This window comes from Anser cygnoides, chromosome 9, assembly GCF_040182565.1.
Source record: "Anser cygnoides isolate HZ-2024a breed goose chromosome 9, Taihu_goose_T2T_genome, whole genome shotgun sequence".
Classification (NCBI taxonomy): domain Eukaryota; kingdom Metazoa; phylum Chordata; class Aves; order Anseriformes; family Anatidae; genus Anser; species Anser cygnoides.
Window position 1 is genome coordinate 11,517,816 of NC_089881.1, and position 25,792 is coordinate 11,543,607.

A 25,792-nucleotide genomic window follows, 5' to 3' on the forward strand; every position below is an offset into this window, starting at 1 on the left:
ACAGTCCTAAAGGGTTTGTGATACCCGTGAGCATTTCACTTGAAGCTGTTTATTTCAAGGCGTGTTCTGTCGCACACTAGCAGTTCATGAGCGTGGGACCTTTCTGTTATCTAGTCCCAGTGGTTACTTTCCTTCTAATTCAAAAGGAACAATTTAAACACATGGAACTTCTTGATACAATGATGATATCTGGGATGCTTGCCATTACTAATAAGTTACTTTTTTATTTCATAAATGTACCTAGCTACTGTGTGCTAAGGATCAAGTTGTATATAATTGAATCATAAAGCAAACTTTACCGAGCAAATCAGAGTTCCCTCTGTCACCTCCAGCCCTGTCTCTGCACCATTCTTATCCTAGCCATCCCACTTACCCTTGCCTGCTGCTTCGGGTACTAGATACGTAGGTTCCTGGAACCAACTTTTGCCTGCCTTCAAATATCTCAGTGCCATGCTTCTCTTCAGCATCTCTGTTTTGGACTCAACCCTTCAGGGAACTCATGTGCACTGACCTGGCAAAGCCACTTGTGGTTTTGTTGAGAGGTGGTGGGTTTTTTTTTTCCTTTTAAGTTTCAAATGAGCAAATTTCATTTTAAGTGTTCTCAGAACAGTTTACTTGTATTCTACTAAAATAGTTTTTCCGCAGTTAAGGACAGTGTGGTCTTCTAACCCTTTTCTCAGCTGTCTTTGTAGCCTATCTGTCAGAAAAATGAAGATTTTTCTCTAAGTGAAGGAAGAATAAGCAGACAGGGCTGTTGAGGTGGAGTTGTTGCTATTGTTCAGAGAAAAACAAAAGGGTAAGCAGCTGGGCATTAGGAGCCTTCAACGTCTTTTGGTGTGGATTAAGTTGAATATTGCCAACCTCATTATGGATCATAAAAAGGTTGGGGTGGGGAAGACACCTTTTGGAGATCATCTCGTCCAACTTGCTTTCACTTCAGCAAGTGCCATCTCCGTGGGGAAGTTTCCTGTTGAAGGTTTGCTCTGTGACTTCTACAAATACCTTTTGGTGAGAAAAATGTTGTTTGCCAGTGGTGTTGAACTTGCAAATTCAGCATCCATAAGGCGAATTGCATCGATTAGATGAAAACAGCATCAAGAAGGTGCATTGTGTGTGATCTGTCAGTGAATATTTGTCAGGATTTAATGAGAGCTCTCAGCTAAGGGTTTTCCTTCCCATTTGCTAGCTGCTGCGAAATTTCCTACTCAGATCCCCTGCTATGGAATCTTGGTTAGTTTTCAAGGATGCAGTCGTGCCTTGAAGTTATGTTAAATAATTCCTTAGGTTGAAAGCCTTGCCTACTGTCTGCCATCTCCTGCTGGTGAAAAGTTAGCTCTGCAGAGGTGTAAACAGCCCTTTGTGTAAATAACCAATCTGTATAATCTCCGCTCCTGCCAGGCGCAGCGAGGTGAGCTTACAAAGCAATCGTGCTGTTGGCAGTGAGGCGTATGCCTCTGCTGGGAGAGGTTCTCTGGCCAGGTAAGAATGGATTTCATTCTGGAGCCTCACCAGCCACCACGCTACACAAGCAAGCTGATGTAGAGCACCTCCACAAAGAATTTGCCCATTTCGGGATGCTTTAGTGATGTGTCAAGCAGTGATTTCACTTCTGACCTTTTCTGTGCACTTGATACCCTTGATACCCTTTTTTTTTTTTCAAGGTGTGTGGTACTGGGTTAGAAGACGCTCCTTTCTAGCAAAGCACAGACTGAAGGTTAGAAAAATGGTTTAAAGAGCTCTTGGGTGAGACAGAGATGCACATAGGCAATGAACTATGCAGAGGTGGGAAGCTGTTTAAAGAAAAAGTGTGTGCGTGGGGGTTCTTTTGTCTTGTTCTTTTCCCAAGTCTCAGGTCTTAGGGGAAGGGCTATTCAACAGTCAGGGAAGGAAAGTTCCTAAGCAAAAGTTAGCAAAGGTATTGATGAGCACTGGCAGGTTGCTGCCTGGTGGTTTGTCTTCCAAGCTTGCCACTGCGCCATGTCCCTTGACTTTCTTTAGCACCTGGGTTATGAAAGCAAAAGCCGCTTCTTCCTCATCTTCATGTTAAGGTTTTACTGTTTTCCTAGTGGCATGTTGGTCATCAGTCATCTTTTCCAGAGACTTGTGACCCGCACAATGTTTAAAAGCAAATAGTTCAGCCCAAATTCCCAACTGGCAGCCATAACTGGCAGGTTGTGTCATTGTGGAGAACTAAAAATGCAGTAGGAGGTCTTCATCTGTTGCTCGTTTTATTAAAGAAAGTCTGCTTTTGTTGTTGGGTATGCTGGCTGTGTGCAAATAGGATGTAAGAACCATTTATATTTTCAGACGCTTAGTGTTACATTTCCAATAGTTCACTGTTTTCTAAATGAAATTGATGCATATGGAATTTGTATTTGATTTCCTTGTTTTTTAACTCCCAGTTGTGTTTTCAGCCTTGTGTATGTTGATTGCCGAGCGGAACTAATTAAATACATTCAAATTAGGAAGGCTTGCTCTGGGAAAGCGCTCTTTTACCCTACAAAAGAAGTTTCTGTAGCCAAGCGCTGATTTTTAATTTTACAGCCTTGTTTTCATGTGCTTAGCCTCGTATATTAAAATATCAAAAGTCTTTCAGCGCGTATTTGTGGAACCTTCTGTGGAAGTCACCAGCAAGGCTTAGGATCTGAGGCGGGTGTTTCAAGCTTTGGGTGCATCTATAACGAGTGAAGATGGGCGGAGGGGACAGAACTATACAGTACCTTCCCTCAACAAAGTAAATTGCTCAGTGCTGGGAAAAACCTTTGTTTTTAAGGTGTAGGTTGCACGGACCAGGGCAGTGGATGATGGTGAAAGGATGTTGAAGCCTGAGGTTCTTTGTCTCCTGTGGATGTTCACCCTGGAGCAGAAGTCCATGCTCTGGCCAGAGGGCTGACCTGGACTAGATCCTCAGGAGACGAACTATTGTTCTCTGGAGCACGTGAAGCTCTGGAGAAATGCAGTATTTACACAAAGCTAGTAAGTTGTTTCACCATGTAGCTCTTCTCAATTAGTTTTTTTCGGTGCCTGTGACTCAGGAGCAAGAGTGGCTTGCTTTGTGACGGCTGCAGTGACTTTGCATCATGCTGCGGAGATTTCTCAGCTGTTTATGAAGAAACTCTTACAAATTACAGACTAGCATATTAAGAAAATGGGCATTTATTTCAGTCATTTGTGTACGCAGACAGGAGTCTACCGGAGGGCTGGGTAGGCAGCTGGGAGGGCCAGTTATGTCAGCTATTGTTACCAGATTGCTCTTACTGGGATGCTACTTGTTGTAATATGAGTATGAGCTCTAGTCTAACAGCAGTCCACCTAACTCTTGCACTGCACACTTGTTTTAATTCTCTTGTGTTTTAGACAGGGTATTTCAGAATTGCATTGGGATGATTTGAGGTCTGCTGCTTGGGGTTTTAGCCTAAATAGGCTCCTTCTGTAAGGAAAACATGTTACTGCTAGTGCATGTTGTAGGACAGATTTGCTTCATAAGGATAAAGTCTAATTTTTCCCATGCTGATAGAGGCAAGCTTCTTTTGTATATTGTGCTTAAAAAAAAAAAGAGAAGACGAGAAGACTTGAAGCTAGACTGCTTTTGCACAAGGGCATTTGAAAAGAAGTGTTTTGTTAGGCTGCTAGACTGACATGATCCAATTTTGTAGTGAACACAAGGGCTGCCCAGCATCTTTTGCATTTGGGAAGGAAAATCAGCCTCTCCCCTTCCTTTCTGAGCTTCTTCAGATGTTTTGTTATGTTAAACAGCGAGAAGAATGACACTTTCTCTGTGGTGCTGCTTAAATTCACCTTTTTGTCTGTGCTCAAGTTTAATTTATTCTTTCAAGCTTGTGCCCAAGGCTGGCGGGGTACAAAGTTGTGGAAGTTCATAATGAAATTTAGGGGTTGCCTTGGTAAAAGGGTGTCGGTTTTGCCTTGAAATGAAAGCAAAGCATTGGTCTTACAGTTCATGTGAGCTGGTGTAGGTTAGTCAGGTCCCAGCAATGAGAAGCTAAATCCCTTGGTATTGTGCACGTGGGCTTGTTTAAGGACGCTTGCCAAAGCACAACTGCAGCCGATGTTTTAAGTTGTTCACCGATGGCCAATGTACTGCTTAACCCAACGGAGGCATCCGCGCCAAGTTGCCTTTCCTCCCCTGCAGTTTGTAACCTAACAATTTTTGGTATTTCTTTTTAAGGTTCTCCTCCCTTTTCTTTAAGTTTTACTACTTTGGCTAGAAAATCATTATTGAAGAGCTTCCCATGTTCTCTAGCGGTTTGTAATGCGTCCTGTTATTTCTTCTGCAGCCTTTTTCTCCTTTTATCACTGCATATTGAAAAAACATACCAATTTGGGCTTGTTCCAGGAGGTTCTGTGTGCTCTGGCATATTTGCCTTGCTTAGGATGCGAGGTGGAGAGAGAGTTTAACATAGGAGGAGCCTGTCATCTGGCAGAATTACATTTATTTTTTCCAAATGGTGTCAGTCAATATGATTTTGTGAAGCCTTATTACTTTGTTAGGCATTATTGAAATCTTAGGTACTTGGAAAACTAATCTTTCTTTCTTTCTTTCTTTTCCCCAGCAACCTGCTACCTAGGCTGAGTATGTCTTACGCTGCTACTGTATTTGAAAGAGACTTACACATTAAAAAAGCAAACATCAAAAATTGAGATTGCAGGTGTGGGCTCTATGCATGGTTTGGGGGGGGGGGAAGCCTTTACTATCTGGATAAGGTCACAGTAACATTTTGGCATAAGCTCTAGGTTAGTGTTGCTGCAGTCTTGCCCTCCATTTGGGGTGCTCCTGAGCATCCTCACTAACTCAGGGAGCTAAATTGACTGAGAAGTGTTCCCCTGTGGTGTTTTTGTTGTTGTCTTGAACCTCCATTAGCTTTTTGCCAGCTTTACTTCCTGAACTAGGCTTGCTGAAGGTTTAAATAATGTTGCATGTAGATGTGAGTATGCGTGTCTGAATTAGAAAAAAGGTGAAATGCAGAATAAAGGCAATTCTGAATTAAACTGTCACAGTAATGGAGCCTCAAGTGTTTCCTGCAAACTCCTAAATCAGTTTTAATGGCTGCTCTGGAGAGTTAATGGTAAGACTTAATCAGGCTGGAAATCTAAGTAGTGAGGCCAGCACAGTTTCATCGTGTGTAAAAAGGTAGGTAGATAACTAAGAACAAAAATCCGAACTGCATAGGAGTGGTTCACAGCCAGTACTCAACATAACTGAACCTATTTGACTCCTCAGTGAGGCTGAGCGTTGTCCTCTTAGCCCAAATTTGCGGGAAGAGAAGCACTGGAAGCAACTTTCCCAAGGGGTTTGCGGTGGTGTCCTCGCACAGGGTGGCTGTTGGGGCCTGGCAGGCTGTGCCACGTGGCTTTTTTTGGCGAGAAAAGAACCCGTGCAACTCATGTGGAGTGAGATTGTTCCTTACACTGGCTAAAATGCTTGTGGAGCGTACCTGCTGCTGCTGCAGTGTTGCCGAGTAATTTCTGTAGGTATGGGGAAACCAGTTCCTGCAAGCACAAGAACTGCAGCTCAGAGGAAGCTCAGGGACCGGCGGAGCAAAGCGGTGGATCAGGAACACGCAGTTTGCACGGCCCCCTGGCTGTCACCACTGCGGCGAGTATTCCTGTGGTGGGAGCCGCGTCAGCACCTGGCTCCTCCTGGGCAGGCACAACCTCCTGCTGGCTGCTCGCACCGAGACGCTGCACCTTGCTGTCTCCTGGCTCGCAAGTTCAACCACTATTCTTCTATTCATGATCTGTTGGAAGGTCAAGGTAATTATATAGACAAAGCACATGAGGAAATTGGGATTCTGGAGGAGTGAGGGGTGATGAAAAATTAGGGATGGGAGCATAGTCTGGAAGGAGAACCGTACCAGGGAGGGAGGTGGGAGCTTGCTTTATGAGAACCTGCGTCCACATCAGACATGCACAGCACACTGAGTTCTGTCTGTAGTCTGCTGATGGAAAGGATGTGCTGTGGGGCAAAGTGTTTTAATTGGTGGTGTGTCAAAGTTAAAATAAATAAATAAATATATGTATGCACCATACAGTGCTGAGACACGGACATTTCCCACATATGTATTTATCTGTTACAGCATTTGGGCGTGCATTTACCATGCTCATAGAAGTCTAGTGAGCCAGGCAGATTTCTGTTTAAGAATTAAGAGCTGTACTAGGAAACCTCTTAAATTATTTTTATGTGCCAGCATTTTAATTGGAGCATAATTTTTTGAAGCAATAAAATTTGACATTGATTCTCATGCTGCTCTTAAATAATGCTTTTAAATTCATGTAATCAACGTCACTTGTTAGTATCTAGCTTTTTATGGAAGTACAGGCATTAATACGCTAGTGGTCTATATAATGAAATTACTCAATGTTTTAGCACGCTCCTTCTATTAAAGCTTAAAGATGTGATTGATCTGCTGCAGGGTAACTTGGTTTTGTACACCTTTAGATCTCATTGCACATCGAGGTATTTGTTTGCTGGCTTCAATTAAAGGAGCCTTTTACGTGACTTTTATAAAGGCCAATTTTTATAATGGCCGCTTTTATTGCTGTGCACGTGTTCATTTCCTATAATCAATTTCTCTACAAGGTTTATATTAAATCAGGGACTGTCACCTTGAAAATTTCATGATGTTACAGGTTCTGAACCATCGTTTTCTTGAACCTCAAATTATTGGCAAGGCCCTTTATCAGCGAGAGAAGGCGGTTTTATTCCAAAAGCAATTTCATTGTTCCACATTGTTGTTTCACCTGCTAGTTCTTTTGTCCTTGTAATTTATTGGAATAACTTGTACATACTGGATTTAATATAAATACTTTGTTTAATCAGTTCATGCCCGTAAATTTTCCCATTGTTATGTTCAGATCTAACAGCAAGTATCAGATAGTTGTGAGCTCTTTCACACACACCTGTCCATGTTGTCTATATCTGATGCAGATTTTGTCTATAGGGATGTGCGCACATTGAAATTAGGTGGGTCAGTTGTTTGGAAAGTTCTCTTTCTCTTCTTTCAGAGTTTTAATTTTGGTTCAAGATAGGTGTGTGCTTGTCCCCCCTCCTCCGTATTTTACTGGTGGATGTGCTCTTGTACTTCCCATTAATTCTTGAGTGGAAAAATGGACAAATTGGAGAGGTGAGGTTTAACCTTTACTTATATATATAACTTAATACTGTCTCAGGCTGGCTATAGTCAGCACATAAAGGATCACGTGTCTCTTCCTGTTCAGGGTCTTGTTTGAGAGCGTGGCTCCTTCGGATTGCTCTGTTCGATGGATGTGTTTTGTACATCCAGTCTCTAGGGTTCTCCCCCCGCCCTGCGTCTGTGGTTATATACCCTTGGGTTTTGGTCGTGTTTCAGGACGTTAATGAGCCAGCAGGGAATAAAAGTGGTTAACGGTAACAAGAAGGAAGAAGAATGTCTTGGCTGTATTTCTGTCTTGTGAAAGCAAGGTGGATTAAATCAAGCGCTGGAACAAGCGAGCACTTAGAACTCTGCCCTGATCTGTGCTCAGTTTTTGCACGAAACAGGAAGAATTACTTCTCTTAAGCTGATTCTCCCTTTCATCAAATGCAGCATGTCTACACAGTTTGTGTTCTATTTCTTAAGAAAGAAAAAAAACAAAACACACACACAAAACCACCACCACCAAAACATACAACCTTTTGTACTTCCCTAAATTCTTGGAATAACTTCAGGGTGCCTTAAATGCTGTCTTGCTGGAGTGGTAGCCTCTCTGTTCCTGCTGCGTAGCTCCTGCTTGGGGCGTGCACCTGCGTCTGATGTGCTCAGGTGTTCTCTTACTGTGTCGACGTTTTGCTGAGCATGGGTAGCATTGAAATGGGAGCAGTGGAAGAAGAAGCCTCGAGTTGAGACAAAATGGTGTTGATGACAAATGCAGTATTGTTTTGGCCTGAGAATATGGAGCTGACAATTAATTTAGAAGCTGAAGGGAATGGGGCTAATTTGTAGTGGCTGCTTTGCCACTAATTGCTAATGACACCCAGGGCAAGCTATAGGGTCCTACCCTGTATTTATTGCGTCCTTGGAATACGTGCAGTGAAAGATAATGGCAGCTTCAGTATTTTTAATATCAGACTATGTATATTGTTTACAAAAAATGCACTTTAATGTTCTGTAGTAAATAGCTCTGTGGGTCTTTCAGTTTTCTGGGTTTACTGAAATGTTCAGAAAGCAAATGGTAGACATCAAACATTAGTATTACTTGGTGTACAAATGGCATTTCTCATTACGTGCTTTGTGTTTCCAATGCAATTGCCTTGAAGTTGACTCCATAGTGCATGGGTGTCAGCCTCAGTGGTTTGGAGGGTGCTCAAGAAATGGGCTATTCTGGGAGGAATTACCTACAATTAAAGAGCTGATAATCCAAAGCAGTTTGTTTTGAGGGTACACAGTTGTAAATAGGAGCAAAATTGGACGTGTGATTCCCAGCAGCAGACAGAGGTTCATTCATGAGGGTCTGTAATGATCCTTGTGGAGTAAGGACTCTTTTGGAGGTAATGCATCATGTGAAAAGTCTTGTTTCCTTCCACCACATTCCAGCTTCTACCTGTTTATTAGGCTGCGGCATCTCTGTGAAATTGTTGCTTTCCCAGGAGTTTGAAGCACTCTGACGTGTGAGCACTGATCTCCAAGCCTGCAATTGCATTTATGGACTTGAGGAAGTATGTGCTTAAACTTCCAAGCAACGAGTGGAGCTGGTGGTACTGAGAGCTGCTTTGTTGTGGTGTGGTGCTGCTGGTTCTGTCCTGCTCTCTTACTGCTTTCTTTGTTCTGCTCTTTTCACAGGTCTTGATGCAGAGTTATCTTATGTGAGGAATGATGTTGTTAATCATTATGCATTGTCCTTCAATCTCTTAATACCCAGCGAGACCAACAATCTTCACTTCAGTTGGTATGCTAAATCCAAGGTAAGCAGGCATAATTTATGTTTGAGTATTTGCTGCATGATTCACTTAGTGAATACCTGCTGCTATAATTGAATTTTTTTTCTTTGCAAAAAATAGCATCTGGTAGTGCAAAAGAAATGAACTAAGAAGCTAAAATAATTATGTGATTGCAGACAATAAATTAAAATACTCTATAACCAAACTGTCCCTCTCTTCTTTTAGAAAGGGTAAGCACTTCTTTTGAAATATGTTATACTTCTTGCTTCAGAATAGACAGATAGACAAGCTACTGGCTCTGTAATATCTTCTGGTGGTGAATTGAACACACAGAAGTGGCAGCCATGAACTAAAGCCTCTGGAAATCAGATGCAGAGCACTTGTATTTTAGAGTTTACCAGAAACAAATGCTTGGAGATGAGAAGAATCTATAAAAGTAGCATCTAGTATGTTATTATTTGAGTCTCAATTAAATGGAAGGGGATTTTCATTTTACTTAATCACCATAGCTGGGGCATGCAGTAACAGCTGTCATAAGATTGCATATGCTTTTACATTTTGAAGGATTTTCAGTTACTTAATTTATTTTTGTAGATGAAATGATCTATTTAGTCTCTGCCAGACGTTTGTTCATTTTTTAAACTCAAGCAATAGTTATTCTGCTCTTAAACAAGAAAGACTGCGATAAAACCAGTAATGTTTAACAGCTCTACCAATGCAATTTCTAAAGACTGCTTCTGCCAGTGTTCTTTCCTCTGAGGTGTAACTTCTTACAAGATGTGAATTTTGGCCCACAGAGTTATTGCATACAATGCAAGCCAGCCCTTCTACTTCATACCACATTCCACTTTCACAGACATTTCAGTCACTTGCCGTTTGAATAGGACCTTTGAAGGAGTTTCCTCATTACTAACAGCTTCAGCTAGGAGCTACGTGCATTGCTGTCCCTGCCCTGAGTTTCCTTGTCCCCATCTGTGAGTTTTGAATAGAAATTTTTTACGGAATCACAGAATGGTTGAGATTGGAAGGGACCTCTGGGGTCCATCTGGTCCAACCCCTGATTAAGAAGGGCCAGCCGAAGCAGGTTGCCCATGACCGTGTCCAGAAGCCTTTTGAAGATCTCCAAGGAGGAGACTTCACAACCTCTTTGGGCAATTTGTTCCCCCTGCACAGTCCAAAAGTGCTTCCCGATGCTTACGCAGAACTTCTTGTGTTCCAGTTTGTGCATGTTGTCCTGGCACTGGGCACCACTGAACAGAGCCTGGCTCTGTCCTCATTGCACCCTCTCTTCAGGTATCTATATACATTGGTGAGATTTCCCCAAATATCCTTTTCTCTAGGCTGAAGTTCCAGCACTCTCAGCCTCTTCTCATAGGAGAGGTGCTCCAGTCCCTCCAGCATCTTGGTGGCCCTTTGTTGGACTTTCTCCAGTATGTCCAGGTCTTTCTTGTCGTGAGGGGGGGGGGACAGAACTGGACACGGTACCCCAGGTGTGGCCTTAGCAATGCTGAGTAGAGCAGAAGGACCACTGCTGGTGATGCTTTGCCTAATGCAGCCAAGAATACCATTAGTCTCCTTGGTGGCAAGGCACGTTGCTGACTTACGTTCAACTTGGTGTCCACCAGGGCCCTCAGGTCTTTTTCTGCAAGCCACCCAGATGGAAAGCAGCTCTGGAGTTGTTCCTGCCCAGGGGCAGAACTCTGCATTTCTCCTTGTTGAACTCCCCAAGATTTTTGTCAGCCCACCTCTCCAGCCTATCGAGGACAGATGGCTGCATGGCCTGCTGGTGAGGTGACCGTTCCCCCCAGTTTTGTGTCATCTGCGAATTACCAGAGGGTGCGCTCTACCCCATCGTCCAGGTCAGTCCCCCAGTGCCGACCCCTCGGGGTACTCTGCTCAGTACTGGCCTCCAGCTTGATTTTGCACCATTACCCTCTGGACCTGGCCCTTTAGCTACTTTTCCGTGCACCTCACTGTCTGCTCAACAGCCATACTTCAATAGCTTCTCTGTGAAAATCTTATGGGGAACAGTGTCAAAGACCTTGCTGAACTCCAGGAAGACAACATCCACTTCTCCCCCCTCATCCATCTGGCTGTTTGTTTCATTATAGAAGCTTAGTTCCCCCCTTGGTGGATCTTTGTGACTCCTCCTGATGATGTCCTTGCCTTTATCTTTTGCATGTGTAGGTAGCCCTGCTTCAATTACTGTGATTGCACCACTTGACATCTTCAGTGCTAAATGTTCTAGGATTGGCATATTGCCATTTCTAGGAGTACAGAAACTGGGTTATGCTCCTACCGTTGGCATCTTGATTGAAAAATTAGTTCCCAGTAGCTTGCGAACATAAATGTATCCCATGACCTTTTAGAAAGGGGAAAAAAGAAGCTAACATGCAAAGTCAAATGGAATTAGTTCAACAGAGTCTGGAGGGTTAGGGTGAGTTTCCAGCAGGAACTTGTAACTCAGCTGCAGTAGGTCCTGTGCGTAATGAATGACCATTTGTGGAATCAGCTTCTTCAAGTGAAAACAGAATTTTGACTTCAGTTGAAGATGTTTTTTAAGTAATTTCAGCTGTGTAGTTTATAAAACTGACTAAAGGAGTGGGATTTTTTTGAATTCCTGTGGTGTTAACAAATTGCCTTTTGAACAAGCAAGTGTAAAAATATCAGTGAGTGAGGTTAGTGGTTTTATTTATTTATTTTTTAATACAGTGCTTTAATTTCTGACCAAAATTTTTGAAATTATTTCAAGAGTGGCTTTTCGTCTGGCTTTCTTAATTTGAACCATCAAGAGTCTGATATTTAGACTTCATATAAGAAACCTTGAATTTGGGCACTTAAAATCACCAATATTTTCTAAAAATAAGAAACAGGCTTTTTTAATATTAAGAAAACTAATCAAAAGGTATGCAGCATTTCTTTTTACTACTGTAGAGATTTCTTTACATGTTTTCAATCTCCCAACTGTTGTTACAGGTTGAGTATAAACTGGGATTTCAGGTAGATAATCCCATGGCTATGGCTATGCCCCAGGCCAACATTTCTTTACAAGGAGAAGTTCCTCGCACCCTCTCAGGTAAACAGATCACCCCACGCCCCGGGACATGTACTGCTAGTGCTTTCTGATGGTACTTGTTTTTTTCCAAAGTGTGTGTAGTGTTGCATAAGACCGTAACCTTTCTCTGTTAAACGTTATAAGCTTACAGGTCTTCTGCAACAGTCATGACATTGCTGAAAGGGTATTATACATTGTGGCTGCTAGTGTGAGAGTAATGTTTTTCCCGTTGTGTAGTGGAGGATGAAGATCTTCCTTGAAATAAAAACACATTTTTTGTGTTTATAGACACATGCACACGTGTGTGTATATATATGTATGTATTTATATGCATCCATGTGCGCACAAATTTCATTTCAACAATAATAATTAGCAATTGCATGGACTTCAAAAAAAAACACCACAGCTTTTAACTTTGCTAGTCTACAGAGACATAATTTCAAGACGTGTGGAAGTTGTTAACGTGTTAGTGTTTATGGTAAGTTTAAAGTCAATAAAACTATTTTGAATATGTATTAGCTGCTCTGTAGAATTTGTACTAGAAACAAATGTGTTTGTTTCAGAAAGTGCACAAATGATCATTGCTCCTTGATGTTCCTTGATCATTCAGTTATGGTTCCTCGCTGCCTTGTGCTCTGTTAGATACACAAATGGGAACAAAATACATGTTTTGATGTTTTGGCTTTGTACCACTTCTTTGTGAAGGCAGAGACTAGGGAATTAGACTTGTTGTGTCTGCTCTGCTGGCATCAATAATGTTGCTATGTAAGCTAGAAAGTAAATACTGTCCAATTAGTTTAAGCTTTGATTCCAGTCAGATTTGCAGAGACCAAAATATTTAAACTTAACTGTTGTAGAAAAAGCTAACCTTCATGGTGTTTGAGAAAGCGGCAAGGGAAATGGAAATTTCTGTGTTTCTGCTCTAATGCAGTTTTATATTGTGAGCACTCCAAAGCTAGTGGGAAGGCTAGTGGTTTACCTCCATTTACCTCCAGCTATAATTTTAGTAACGTGTAAACTTTAATGTGGCTCACATAAGGAAATTTATTTAAAATTACACTACTTAATGCTTTCACAGTTGTCAGAAATTACAGAAATTACAAGACATACACTAAAATAGCATTTTTTATTAATAGAAAATTTTTACAAAATGTACATTAAACAGCGTTTATAAAGACCCCTATGTGTTTAATATTCTTTCACCATGATGTCTGAAATGTGCTTAAACTTAATTGTAATGCCTGTTTGTTGTATGCTTGCAGTGTTTCGTGTTGAACTCTCCTGCACTGGCAGACTTGACTCTGAGGTCACAATACTGATGCAGCTCAACTTGACAATAAATTCATCCAAAAACATCACAGTTTTAAATTTCAAACGGAGGAAAATGTGCTACAAAAGTAAGACACTGTTTCAAATATTCAATGGTTTTTAGTGTTAAAGCAGGATAGGAAAAAGGTGTGGGAAGATCCATGACCAAGGACAAGTGTAACAATCCATGAGAGTGAATTGTGGAGAGGACAGGAAGAAACCAAGTAACGTTTTGACTTCCAGAGAAAAATGTGTACGGTTGGTAGAAGCAGAAGCTGATGAATGAACAAGTTCCCTAAGTGCTGGGCTGCACTGAGTGATCTTCTCACATCTATAGCAAAAAAAAAATATATATATATATATACTTTCTCTGTTTTACTTGGAAGGAAGCAATTAGATTCTTCAAACCTGCAGTACTCTGAATATTCAAAGTTTTCTAAAAATTAACACCCAAATCTAATTTATAAACTGAGATAAACTTAAAGCTAACTACTTAATAAATGTGACCAGATGTTAGTCTTTCAGACTTTGAGTACAAAATGATCTAGGTAGATTGATAACGCAGGCTTCAGGAATCCCAGATTGACTTTCCTGGGTTTTGACTTAAGAATCTGCAAGCACAATTTATTCTTGAATTGTTGTTATCTCCTGTTGCTGCTTCCTGGAAGTATTTTCATAGGCATCAAAAGAAGATTATTTTTGAGAATCTGGAGTGCTGTAGTCTCCTTAAAAATGGCTGCTGTTTCCTGTCCTCAGGCAGAGTTTGAGCATGGCCACCTCTATTTACACGCTCCTCTCAGCACTGTTCAGTTTACGTAGAGCCTTTGAGGACAGTAGTTAGGTTTCAGACCTAACTTCCCTGGAGTCTGAATGTCCACAGATGCACTTTTGCAAAATGTGTATGAAAGAGCATGTGTGGCTTTTTACCACCTAACACCGATACCTGTGCTCCTTGTACTGATGTTATGACAAAATCATTTTTAATTCAAAGTGTATCTCTTTCTAGTAGAAATGGAGATCTTTCTGATACTGTTTAAGACAGAAAAATTACCTTTAGTTCATATTTTCTTAGGTACTTTTTCAGATGTTGTAAGTGGGGGAAATGTAGACTGTGTATGCATTCATACCTTACTGAGCTGCTAAGTGAGTTGAGGGGGTTTCCGTAGGTACTGCACCAGCATCAGGGTGTGGGAAGTAGAGCCACTTCTTAAATTATGCAGAAATAATTCCTACAAAGATCATGTTTCTGTGGGTTCATAATCATGTCAATGGCTTTTTTGAAAGTTGTATGTGGAGTGGTATACAGCATCTGGGGATTTCTAATTTAATTTAGTGCTTAAGTTAACAATATGCAGGAACTTGCTAGTGGTTTTGCTCAAGGCATTCCTAATACTTCCTCCTAAGGTTTAAAAAAAAAAAAGCAAAAGCAAAACTCTCAGATCTTTTTTCCTTTTGCTTGATGTACTTTTTGACAAGTTTATCAGGCTGAACTAGTTCACCAAGGAGTCGGAAGGGGACTGTACTGGGGAGGTGGGAGCTCTTTGCAGCTAGGAGAAGGAACGGGGATGTGCAAGTGCGTCTGGGCTTTTGCAGTCACAGAAATCCATGATACTGCCTTAGATGCATGTGAAACCTCAGTGAGGTTCATCTGAAGTCACCTCCACAGCTTGCTTTCCCTTGGTTTGCCCCTCCTATATTAGAGAGACCAGTAGTAAGTGTAATGAAGACATCCCCTTCCTAAAGGACCATTTTCACCTCAGAACCCAAGCATTGTCCTTTTGGCTTTTATTCTTTTACCTTTTTTTTGAGTATTTAAATTTCATCCTTCAGTTTTAAAACACTCATGATTCCAGCATCAGATGAGAAGGCAAGGTGCTCAGGGCTGCATTTCTTAACTTCTTCCTGGGTGAGTTGCGTTAGAGTCTAAGTAGTATTCATCGAACATTCAATTAATAAATGATTTCGTATCCTATAGTAACCAATTCCGTGAGTTTTTTTTGTGACTGTATGTATGCACACTTACTCTGCACCTGCTTTTTCTACTATCTGCTGCTTTGGACTTTGCAGACAAGCCAAAGGGTTTAAGTAGATAGATCCAGTGGGTTCAGACATGGCCTCAGTGGGCATGCATGTTAGTGATGACATATCTTACCTACGTGCCTTGAAGTCTGGTGACTTTTTTTTATTTATACAGTGGTTAGGTGTTTAAAAATGGAAATCTATAAATAACCATAGCCCTTAAGCCAACTTGCCTGTTCGGAAAAACAGATCTGTTTTTCAAGAAATAGGCAATTGACTTTTTTTTGAAGGACTTTAGTAATAAATGTGTGCCAAACTTAACAGTTTTTTCTCATCTGTTTAGAGCTTGAACCAGAAGTAAAATCTCCAACATCTGACAAAAATAGCAGCAAGGCTATCTGTAAGTAACTGAGTGTACCAGGTACTCAAAGCGTGAACAAATGAAAAACTTGTGATGGTCTTTGTTTCTACAGCCTTCCCTATGAACACGCTCCCCAGGTGTTTCTGCTAAACCTGGTATTTTACTGGGGTTTATGTGGTAACTTTAGCTGGCAATATATTCTAGTGAAGAACTACTGTTCCTACTATTGTAACAACTTTTTTTAAAAATCGTGTCTTGGGGGCTCTGTTTTCCCATACATGACTCTGATCTATCTTTTTGACTTCAGGACTTGTCTGGTTTGCTGTTTTGACTTGTCAGAATTGAATGAATAGAATTAGGTGGTTTCCTTTACTCTCACTCCACTTCTACCTGGAAATACCATTGACAGGCTGTGCTCAGCCTTTGTGGAACCCAAAATGTAAATGCTTCTCCCAAAATGCTTTTTGAAAGCAGCAGAGAGTTGCTTGGTTTTCCCTTCACCACCCACTGCCTCTTGCAGGGCAGTTGTTCTCCACAACACCACATTGTAACCTGCGGGTGGCTGGGGTTACTCAGGACCCCCTGATGATAAAGCAGCCAAGCCAAGACCTGCCACCTCCTGCTTCCAGTCCCTTTGCACTGTTTTGCACCCGTGGTGCAGTGGCAGAATTTTGCCCTAAAGCTTTGTGCAGTTGAGAGCCTTCTGAGAAGGAGGGTTAACTAGCTAGCCCCTGCTGGCTGTGTTAAGTTGTGGCTCAGGGATCCACATACCACTCATCATACCCCAAAATCAGAAGGAGAAGGTGAACTTGTGTGCTCTGCCATGTTTGGTCAATGAGCAAGCACCACCAGCACATCTAGGCACTAATCTCACTTTATTTTACTGTATAGGTATATGCCTTGCTGTCCAGATAGGCAAATCCTGCTCTTCCAGCCCCACCTAGCAAGTCGGTGCCACTTGCTGTGTCTGGGCTTAGCTGAGCTGGAGGCTGGCTTTGACTGTGCTCCTGTGTTTGCAGCATGGGAGCCATGGAGGAGAGTCAAAGGATTGTGTGGGGCTGGGCCTGCAGCACCAACAAGGCCATTTTAGGAGGTTGCTGGCCAGCTTTTATCATTCTGTAGGAACCTTCCTTTTTTCCCAGCAAATAATTGGAGGCATTGAGTGATCACTGGCCTGTGCCCTGCCTTGCAGCAGCAGGAACCACCCATTTGAGGGGTACTGCAGTCTGCCTCTGTGCTGGCTTCATCTCCCTATTCTTGCTGGACCTGGGTGGTGGGGACACTTGGGGCTAGTCTGGGAACAGTGCTGCTGTCCTACCATGTCAGCACGCTGGTTGCTTTTTCTGAGAAGGGTTCAGTAACTTTTCACCTTTGTGTTTCAGTTGATCCTGTAAATGCAGCTCCCACCACTTCTACCCGCGTGTTCTACATCAGCGTAGGCGTGTGCTGTGCTGTTATATTCCTGGTGGCAATCATACTAGCTGTCTTGCATCTCCACAGTATGAAAAGGATAGAGTTGGATGACAGGTATGTATTCAAGGTTTCCAAGGCCATTTTTTGGGACAGAACTCCCAGACTTGTGGGAGTTCTGGCCTCCAAATGAGTCTTCTGTAGTGGCTTGCAATTTCTGCTCTCAATGTCGGCCTGCAGCAGTGACTGCCTCTGCAGAGTTGTGGTGAGTGCTGTACTCCAGAAAAGCAGCAGTTGAAGATGCTCTGTTGGTTATGGTCTGGAGGCTTGTGGCTGTCAGGTTTTTGCCAGAATAGTTGTGTGGATGATGTCCACTGGGGAAATTTGGACAGAATCAGACCTCTGACGATTGTCAGGATTGAAGGAAAACTTGATTGATATCTGGGCACACTGAGAATATTTGTTTTTTCACTGACTTCTGCAGGAGCTTGAACTTCAGCCTTCTCTATTTTAATTGATTTACCAATGTTCAGTTTGGCCCTAGGGTAAAGTTTGGAGATTACAAGTGGTTGGTTACAAAACTGAAAATGTGTCTCTCTTCCAAATGGGTTATCAATCCAGTTAAACCAAAATGGCACGTGCACGAGAGGAGGACTTGTAATGTCAGCCCCAAGGGCAATACAGTTGACATGTCCTTTCCTTTTTTCATGTATTGAGTGGGGTTTTGCTGAGCAGGGGTTAAATATTGAAGAGGAAAGCAGGTGGACTGAAGCTCTCTTGGAGGCTATGTGAACAATCTGCATTAGATGCAACTGTTAAGGAGCCAAGGGTTTTGAAACTGAACACTTCAAAAGTGCAGTTGGGAATGTAGGTGGTCAGCACTGTTGAAAAGATAACCTTGAATGGTTTTTGTTGCTGCCTACGGTCTCTCAGGCTAGCTTGTCCTCTGGCTCAGACAGATGCTGGCCTGTTTTTCTTTCAGTCTTTACTCCTTCTGTGTTTCCAGACCACTTGGTTTTGGGGGGGATTCGGTGTGCTAAGTGGTAACAGTACCGGAAGACTATTTCTTAGTGTCAACTTTCCTCAATTCATTTGTTCCTAAATTGTCTAAGGTTTTTTAATCAGTAGAAGTTGTTAAAGGATGTGCAGCTTCCTTTGCTTCATAAAGGAAAAGCATTAAATTTAGAGCGTGTGAATATACTCATCGAAGAATTTTTGAGAGTCTCAGTCTAGCAGCATTACTCTCCACTCCATCATACTTGATTTTTGCAGGGTGCACAAGAGCCAGCAAAGACCCTGCAAAGTGACGTTTCAGTGCTTGGCTGAGAAACTGCTTTAGTGTTTTAATTTAAACTGTCTTGCATTAGTAATAGATGTGATCAATGGCTGCTTGATGGAAAGGCTAGGCAAGGAATGTGTGAGAGAATAAACAACTTTTGATTTGTTTTTAAATAACAAGCTCAAAATGGCTCTGTAAAGAGGTTCTGAATCAACGATGATAATGTCATTAGGGTTAACAATGTCCCAGGAGCAAAAGAGAGTGAAAACCCCACTGCTATTGCTCTTAATTTCAAAAGGCAGAACTAAATAAAAATGAGAATGATTGTTAAATAGAAGCTACAAACGCAGCTGGGTTTATGGGCTGCATATGGACTATTTGAGAACATTGTATTGAAAGTTCAGTGCAAATGCTTCCATACCTCCTATCAAAGGCACTTGAAAAAGTGCCAAGGAAAGTTGGCATGGCTTAACAGCAGGATAATGGGCGTTACTAAAAGCAAGAAGGCATCTTTCAAAAAGCTGAAATTTTGTGCAAGTGAGAAGATTTAAGATCATAAAGACAAACAAGTTAAACCTAAAACCAGAGTAAAGCCAACCAAAAAAAGTTGTTTCTCAAACTTGCAACAGGCATAAAACAAATGATTCTTTTTTCAGACTTGCCTGCAGCAGGAAGCCAGCCAGAGAAATCGGTACAGCTATTAGGTGATCAAGTTACAAAAGGAGTTTTCAGGGAAGATAAAGCCATAGCAGGAAAACAAAGCTCAAGTTCTGTGTTGGTGTTTAATGTGGTGACCATGGCAGAATGCTTCCTTCTGGGGGACTTGCTGGAGCATGAATCACAATGGGGAGCTTTGAAGATAGCACAAAAAGTTAAAATGAGTGGTAATAAGTTGCCAGCACCAGAGAATATTCTTTCAAAAACTAAAGGAAGTTAAGGTGGAATAGCTAGACCATCATCTGTGGCTTTTAACCTTGTCCTAAAAAATATGCTGGAATCATATGCCTGGAAAATAATGAGTGTGGCAATAACTTTAAAAAAAAATCTTGAGTTTTATAGCTGGTCTGGATCTTCAGTAAGCCAGGTATTTTGTATTGTGAGAATTAGTTTCTTTTCTAACAACAGCAAAAATTAGTAGGTGCATCTGTGATTATGGTACAGTGGGGAGAAATTGGCTTCTTTAAAGGAAGTCCTGCTTCAAAAACTTAACAGTGGGCCTTGAGGGCATCACCAAATACGCCCAAAAAATCCTACAAGGACAGCTAGCACTGCTAGCTCAGCGCTCAAGAGCAGCCCCAAAAGCAAATAAATGTTAACTATGTGGCCAGAGAGAGTTATACCCAAAAGCAATCTGTTCTTTGTTCTGCTAACTGTGTTGGCAGTAGTGGAGAAGTTTTTAAGTCTCAGAAAGGAGCGTGTGTGGGGACATGTTTGTGTGTGCTTGCGAGGGAGATCAGGAAGCTTGTTCCAGCCTTACCAACTGAGATAGTAATGGGTACTGCCTTTGCCTGCAGGGTTTCTTACCTGTTCTTAGTCCGTTGCAGATACAATAACTTTTTTGGTAGTATTTTGTCTTGTGGATAAGGCAAGAAACATTTAACTACATCTTAAGTTTGCGTGTTTGTTGAATACTGTGTGCAGCTGTGGTCCTTCTACCCCCCAAAAATCTCATTGTAGGACTGTTGTAGGAAGAGGAAAGACGGGTGATGAGTGAGGAATGACAAAGTAGGCTAGTGAGAAACTTTAAAAAGGCCATTTGTCCAAAGTCCAGTCTGAAAAATCTTCTGTATTTAATTTGATACATTAATTTTGTATTTATTACAGTATCAAGCAGTTGTGTTCATGTCTATTTTTGTTTTTGAAACAGCATTAGTGACAGCAGTAGCTCCCAAGGTTTATCCCAACCTTCCACGCAGACAACACAGTACTTGAGAGCTGATACGCCAAACAACGCAACGCCAGTAACCAGTAAGTGTTAATCTAATTACAGAGCCTTGCAAAAGAGTGTCTTGGACACAGCTGGAGTATTAGTGGTAGGGTCACACTGAGACTGTATTCACAAATACAGAAACAGAAGAGCAGGAAAAATCTCCTGTCTCTGTTAGTTTGTCTCTCTTGAGTTCATGGTGTGTGGTTTTATCTAGCCACGTCATAGTCAAGATTGAGGACTCCATAAGATCTGGGACACAGGATTCATCACGTGAGTGTGATACTGCCTTTGGGTCAATGGGATATTCTCCCTGCATGTAGATCTGTCAGTGAGAAAGGCTGCTCCAGTGTCTGAAGCATCTGCTTTCTTAGTGCTGGAAAGAAGCTGGCTGGGATGGGATAGATCTGGCAGAGATAACAGTAAGGAAGGATCCGAATAGCCTTAGCCTGACCACTTGTTACTGACTGGAGACCAAAGCAAGCGATGTCATCGACTCCTGATGGTTATTTTATTCTTTTTGCCCTGTTGCTGCAACTTGCAAAGGAAAAGAACGGGGCAGAAAAACTTGACAAGGGTTATATATTCATGTCTCCTTTTTAACAGCTTTGCTTGAAAGAATACGGGGGAAAAAAAGACTATTTCCATAGAGAAATAGAGAGCGAGCAGCGAATTAAAAGAAGGGTGAAGTGGTTTATATGCTCTGCAATGAACTGATATGAGCTGTGTTCTATGCTAACTCTAATTCCTAACAATATTTGTTATTTGCCGAGTCCTTACTTCTGCAGTTACTGTCCCTCATCTCTAGAGGAGAGGTACCCCATATAGCATAGTTCTAGTGAAGGGACCTTCCTGAGATAAGGAGGAATTGATGCAGCACTGGGTGTGCAGGTCAGTCTCATCTAAGGCTGGACTGACTGTGAGCATTTGCCTTGTCCCTTGTGCATGCACACTGACCTCTTCTGACTGCTTCTGCAGAGTGACTGGCTTTTCGTTGACTCGGGTCTTTGAGCTGGCACATAGCCTACCTGTATGAGTGCTGGTATTGGTGCTTGGGGGGGTATGGGTCTGCGTGACTGAACACTGAAAGAAAGCAGGACTTAGTCCAGACTAAATTGGCTCAAAGCACTGCTAGAGGGCCTGCTTTAAAAGATCTGAAGGTAGCCCAGGCTAAATTGGCTCAAATTTCTGCTAGAGCCTACTTTAAAAAGACCTGAAGTGAGGTAAGGGTTTATGGTAAAAAGTGGGGGGAAAAATGGGGGGCGCAGCAGGAGGAGCGAGCAGTCTCTGTTAATCTGTTGGCTGGTTTTTTTTTTTTTAGTAGAGTAGAAATTGCCAAGTTGAAATTGTAATGTGGCCCTTGAGATCTTTTTGGGAAGTGGCTTCTGTTGTCATCTGCTGACACCAATGATTCTCTATCCTCTAATGCTCAAGAGTTTTGTATTAATAACCCAAAGAGTCTTTTTTCAGCAATCTGATAAGTAGAAATGTCAATGTCTACCCTTTATACATTCTAATGTTTATCCTTTGGAGCTAGGTTAAAAACAATGATTAATGGCTTGATTGTTTTTTTAAGCAACTAATAAGACCCAAAAATCTCTCCCATTTTTCTTCTGACTGCACTTAGTAGTGATACTAACCATCCGAAATCACAAGGGAGCAGTGCATGAGTATCACAATTACTGTTCAACCCTAGTGTCTTCCTGTTTCCTGCCCAGGTGTGGAAGCAGGTGTTTACCTAGGACTGAACTCCTGCAGCTTTCGGAAAGTCTTGGCTTTCTTCTAAATTGAGTGAATTACCTCCTGAAACAAGAGATTTTTGTCATCTGAGTTCATCTTCTCTTTGTAGAAAGCTGCCTGGAAACTTTATATGGTAGAAGCATTAAGAGAAATGCATCTATTAAAAATTTCCTTTCCACATAGTTTGGAAGAAACCATGCTGTTGATGTGCTATCAACCTCAGGTTTTTAGGTTGGCCCTCTAAGTGGCACTGTTTAGTTAAAATGATTCTTGGAAACTCATCAATGAGCCTCATGCAAAACGGAAGAAGACTACAAAGCAAGGTAGCCTACAAACGAGGTCCTTATTGATGATTAAACTCTCCTCACCCAGATACGTGTGGAAACAGCTGTAATGGCACCTGTTTGCTTAGTGTGTTCAATCCGCACTGCTTCAGAATGCCTTGTCTTTTAGGGGTGGGGGAACACCCCCAGACACATAGGGAACAGTGAAAATGAATATAAGAAAAAGGGTTGGGTGCAGAAAATGAACAGGAAGATCACTGTTAGACCTTCCACAGTCGTTTTAACCTTGCATTCAGTGACATTTAAATTTAAAATTTATTGTCAAAGTGACTCTCAGGCTTTCTCTCTAATAATTCATAGTCTTAATCATGAAAAAACAGTCAGGCCTCTTATGCCCAGAAGAGGGCACTGATATTTCTGGTTGTATTCCTGCTCCAGTGTTGGGGTAAAGTGTTTTCCTGCTGCCACCAAGTCTTCCAGCAGTCTCCAACCTCAGTCTTTACTTCCCTACTGGCAGGGAAGTGCAATGTTGTGTTAATCAGCTTCAGTATGCAAGAAGGAGCTTTATTTACCTGGTGTTAATAAATAAAGAGACTTGGTTGCACGGCACTGTATAGAATTTGTGTGATTTTTTTTTTTTTCTTCAGAGATTATTACATTCACGTGGCTTCTCCCGCTTTTTTGTTGTTTAATGCTCTGCGTAACATTAAGTACACACTGCTTGCATGTCTTTGTACCTGTAGGTGGTGCTGAGGTGAAGCAATGTGCTTGTGGTCTTATAATAAGGGTATTTATATTGGTTTGTTTGGCTCTGCTGGCTCCTCAGGTTATCCTACATTACGGATAGAGAAGAATGATCTTAAAAGTGTCACTCTAATGGAAGCAAAAGCTAAAGTGAAGGACATAGCCATCTCCAGGGAGAGGATAACTCTGAAGGATGTGCTCCAAGAAGGTATTGAAAGGACTCGGGACACTTGTTGGTTACAATATGGGGTATATATATGTATTTTTTATAGCTAGATTTTTCTGAAATTAATCATGGGTGATGTCTCAGGTCTTTATGACTTTGGTGGAGGTAAAGAATGATGGATGATGTTTGTATTTGGGGTGTGTGGGGTGTGGGGAAGCAGCTTCCAGAATTCGTTAGAACAGGGGAGCGACTAATTGTGCAAAGTAAATAATTCAGGTTGTCTGTGTTTAATAATCTGGTTCTTTAAGAAAGAAAAATAAATGAAAGGGTGAGATGGCTAAGGAGTGAGGTAATCAGTTGACGCTGATGCTGTAGGTGGCAAAAATTCATTTCTGTAAACTGACAGATAACTTCATTTAAGGGGAAAAAAATGCCACTGTCATCTAAATTCAGTCAGTCTCCACTTAACAGCTTCTACTATGGACATCTAATCTACAGAGGCAAATAACAGCTATATTATGAAAAATTTGATGACCCTTTTTTGATCTTGTTTAATGTTCGTATCAGAAGTGTTCATATGCAGCAATAATAGGTTCTTGTTGATGTTGCATTTAGGAAATAGACTTCAATATTTAGGGGTTTTGCCACTAGTTGTTGCCACTGCAACTTCCAAGTCTGTGTCCCTGTAACCTGATGAGAAACCAAATTTTCCAAAGCTAGAGATCTGAGATACTGATCCCTTATAGGCAGAACTGCTAAGTGCTTTGCATCCCCCTCTGAAAAACAACAGGAGAATGCTTTTCCATTTTTAGGAAGTAGCGTTGTTCTCAATCCAATGGTTCTGCAGTAAGCTTTGTGCAGGTGAAGGATGTGTCTTGTGCTTCTGTATATTGTTTCTTGCCTGTAGCTGTAATGTTCGGAGCTATCTGATGACTGGAAGTGTAATCACAAGCTGAGTTGGTGTCACAGCTATCTCGCAGAGTTGGTTTGCAGTCACATGGTAGATGATAGAAATTACTGCACTGTCCCTGAAAACTATTTAGGATCCAGAAGATAGCCATACTTTATTCTGGGAGATGTACAGCCAGGCTAAGGCAATCCCTATGGAAGATCTTTCAGCCTAATCAAACAGGGCAAATTAATGGGAAAGGGATGAACGGAGGCCTGAAGGTGATGCACACATTGGTGCCATCATAATAACATGATCAGAAAGTGTCACTAACCCGGTCTGTATAAAGCATTAATTCTGTGTGTGTTACCACACTGGGATTGTTCTTACTCCAACTGTTTAACGTAGCTTTTCTTCCTGCAATGTCTTTGTTAAAATATGTGAATGGAAAAATGTTAGAGACTGGAAAAACCAAAATAAAACAAACAAAAAAAACCTTCCAGCGGAGGTGAAACATTTGAATAATGTGATACTGTTTTTTCAGTCTGTTCCATGTGTACTGGTTTGTTTGAATCCAGTACTTCTCTGTGAACATTTAAAAAAAATAAAATAAAAATGGTGTCTCTGAGGAATGTTTTGACCAGAGAATTCCTAACTAGTTGTGTGAGAGAAGGATGGAGCTGGAAGTTTTAGTGCAGGCAGTTTATGGGGACTGTGAATTGCGACAAATAGACCCATCATCAATACTGATGCTTAAATTAAATGGATTCTGTTGCTGTCATTGGTTCACTCCTGGCTTTTCTTTTTATATTTTCCTCACAAATTATCTAAAGCTTTCAGCATCTACTACATACAGTTCTGGATCCAACTCTTGCTGGTGTAGCTGTGGTTGGGTTATTTATTGTCAGTAGTTCTATTGATTTAATAGGGCATTCAAGTATTGTGGTTTACCTTCCATTATTCAAAAGTATCTGCTACAGCTGATATGTTTTAAGGCAGTGTTTTCTGAATAAGTATTAAATTCTGTCAATGTTATCAAAGTGTTTTAACTGCATAGTACTTACTACTTTCTTTTCTTCATAGGCACATTTGGGCGCATTTTCCATGGAATTCTAATAGAGGAGAAAGACCCTAGTAAAGAGAAACAAGTTTTTGTCAAAACTGTTAAAGGTATGTTTACATAAAGGGTGTGTGTGTCCAGTTGTTTGGACTGTGGTACATGCTGAGTGTAACAAATCCATCTTTAAAAAAAAATTAAGAAAAAGAATTCAAAAGGAAGCTGCTTAAAAATCAAAATCAATTTGGATGTTGTTGTCAGACAGAGAACAGAAATCTTATATGGAAGAAGAATGTGTGTGTTCACCACTGCCTTTGGTTACTGCATCTTGGATACTTTAGTTTAGTAATTCTCTTTGTTCCATGCCAAGGGAAAAAAGATTTTTACAGTTATTTCCACCTACAGCCTTCCCCTCGCCTTCCAATTGCTGAAAAGGCACTCCTTACACATCCTAACATCTCTTATGAACATGGATGGCTGTACAGAAGATAAGGCATGGTTTCTGTCAGCCTTAAACTTTGCAGCTAAAGCATGAGAATTATCGTTTAGAATGGAATTTTTACAAATACAGCATTTTTGTTCAAGAAATATGTTCAGTGATTTAAATCATGATTGGTAGACTTTGGAAATGAGGTAAGT

The 25,792-nt window shown here is 41.3% G+C and overlaps 1 protein-coding gene across 2 annotated transcripts in view; it reads left to right on the forward strand.

Annotated features, from left to right (window-relative positions):
- The window catches only part of RYK (receptor like tyrosine kinase), a 57,326-nt gene that overhangs the window by 7,978 nt on the left and 23,556 nt on the right, over positions 1-25,792 (forward strand). The window contains exons 2-9 of one of the 2 annotated variants that reach the window (XM_067002017.1): positions 8,817-8,938; positions 11,891-11,990; positions 13,232-13,366; positions 15,640-15,696; positions 17,040-17,184; positions 20,214-20,314; positions 23,115-23,249; positions 25,180-25,266. In XM_067002017.1, the coding sequence (XP_066858118.1) occupies positions 8,817-8,938; positions 11,891-11,990; positions 13,232-13,366; positions 15,640-15,696; positions 17,040-17,184; positions 20,214-20,314; positions 23,115-23,249; positions 25,180-25,266 (882 nt within the window). The remainder of the gene's footprint in view (positions 1-8,816; positions 8,939-11,890; positions 11,991-13,231; positions 13,367-15,639; positions 15,697-17,039; positions 17,185-20,213; positions 20,315-23,114; positions 23,250-25,179; positions 25,267-25,792) is intronic. The other variant, XM_067002018.1, reaches the window with a different exon arrangement.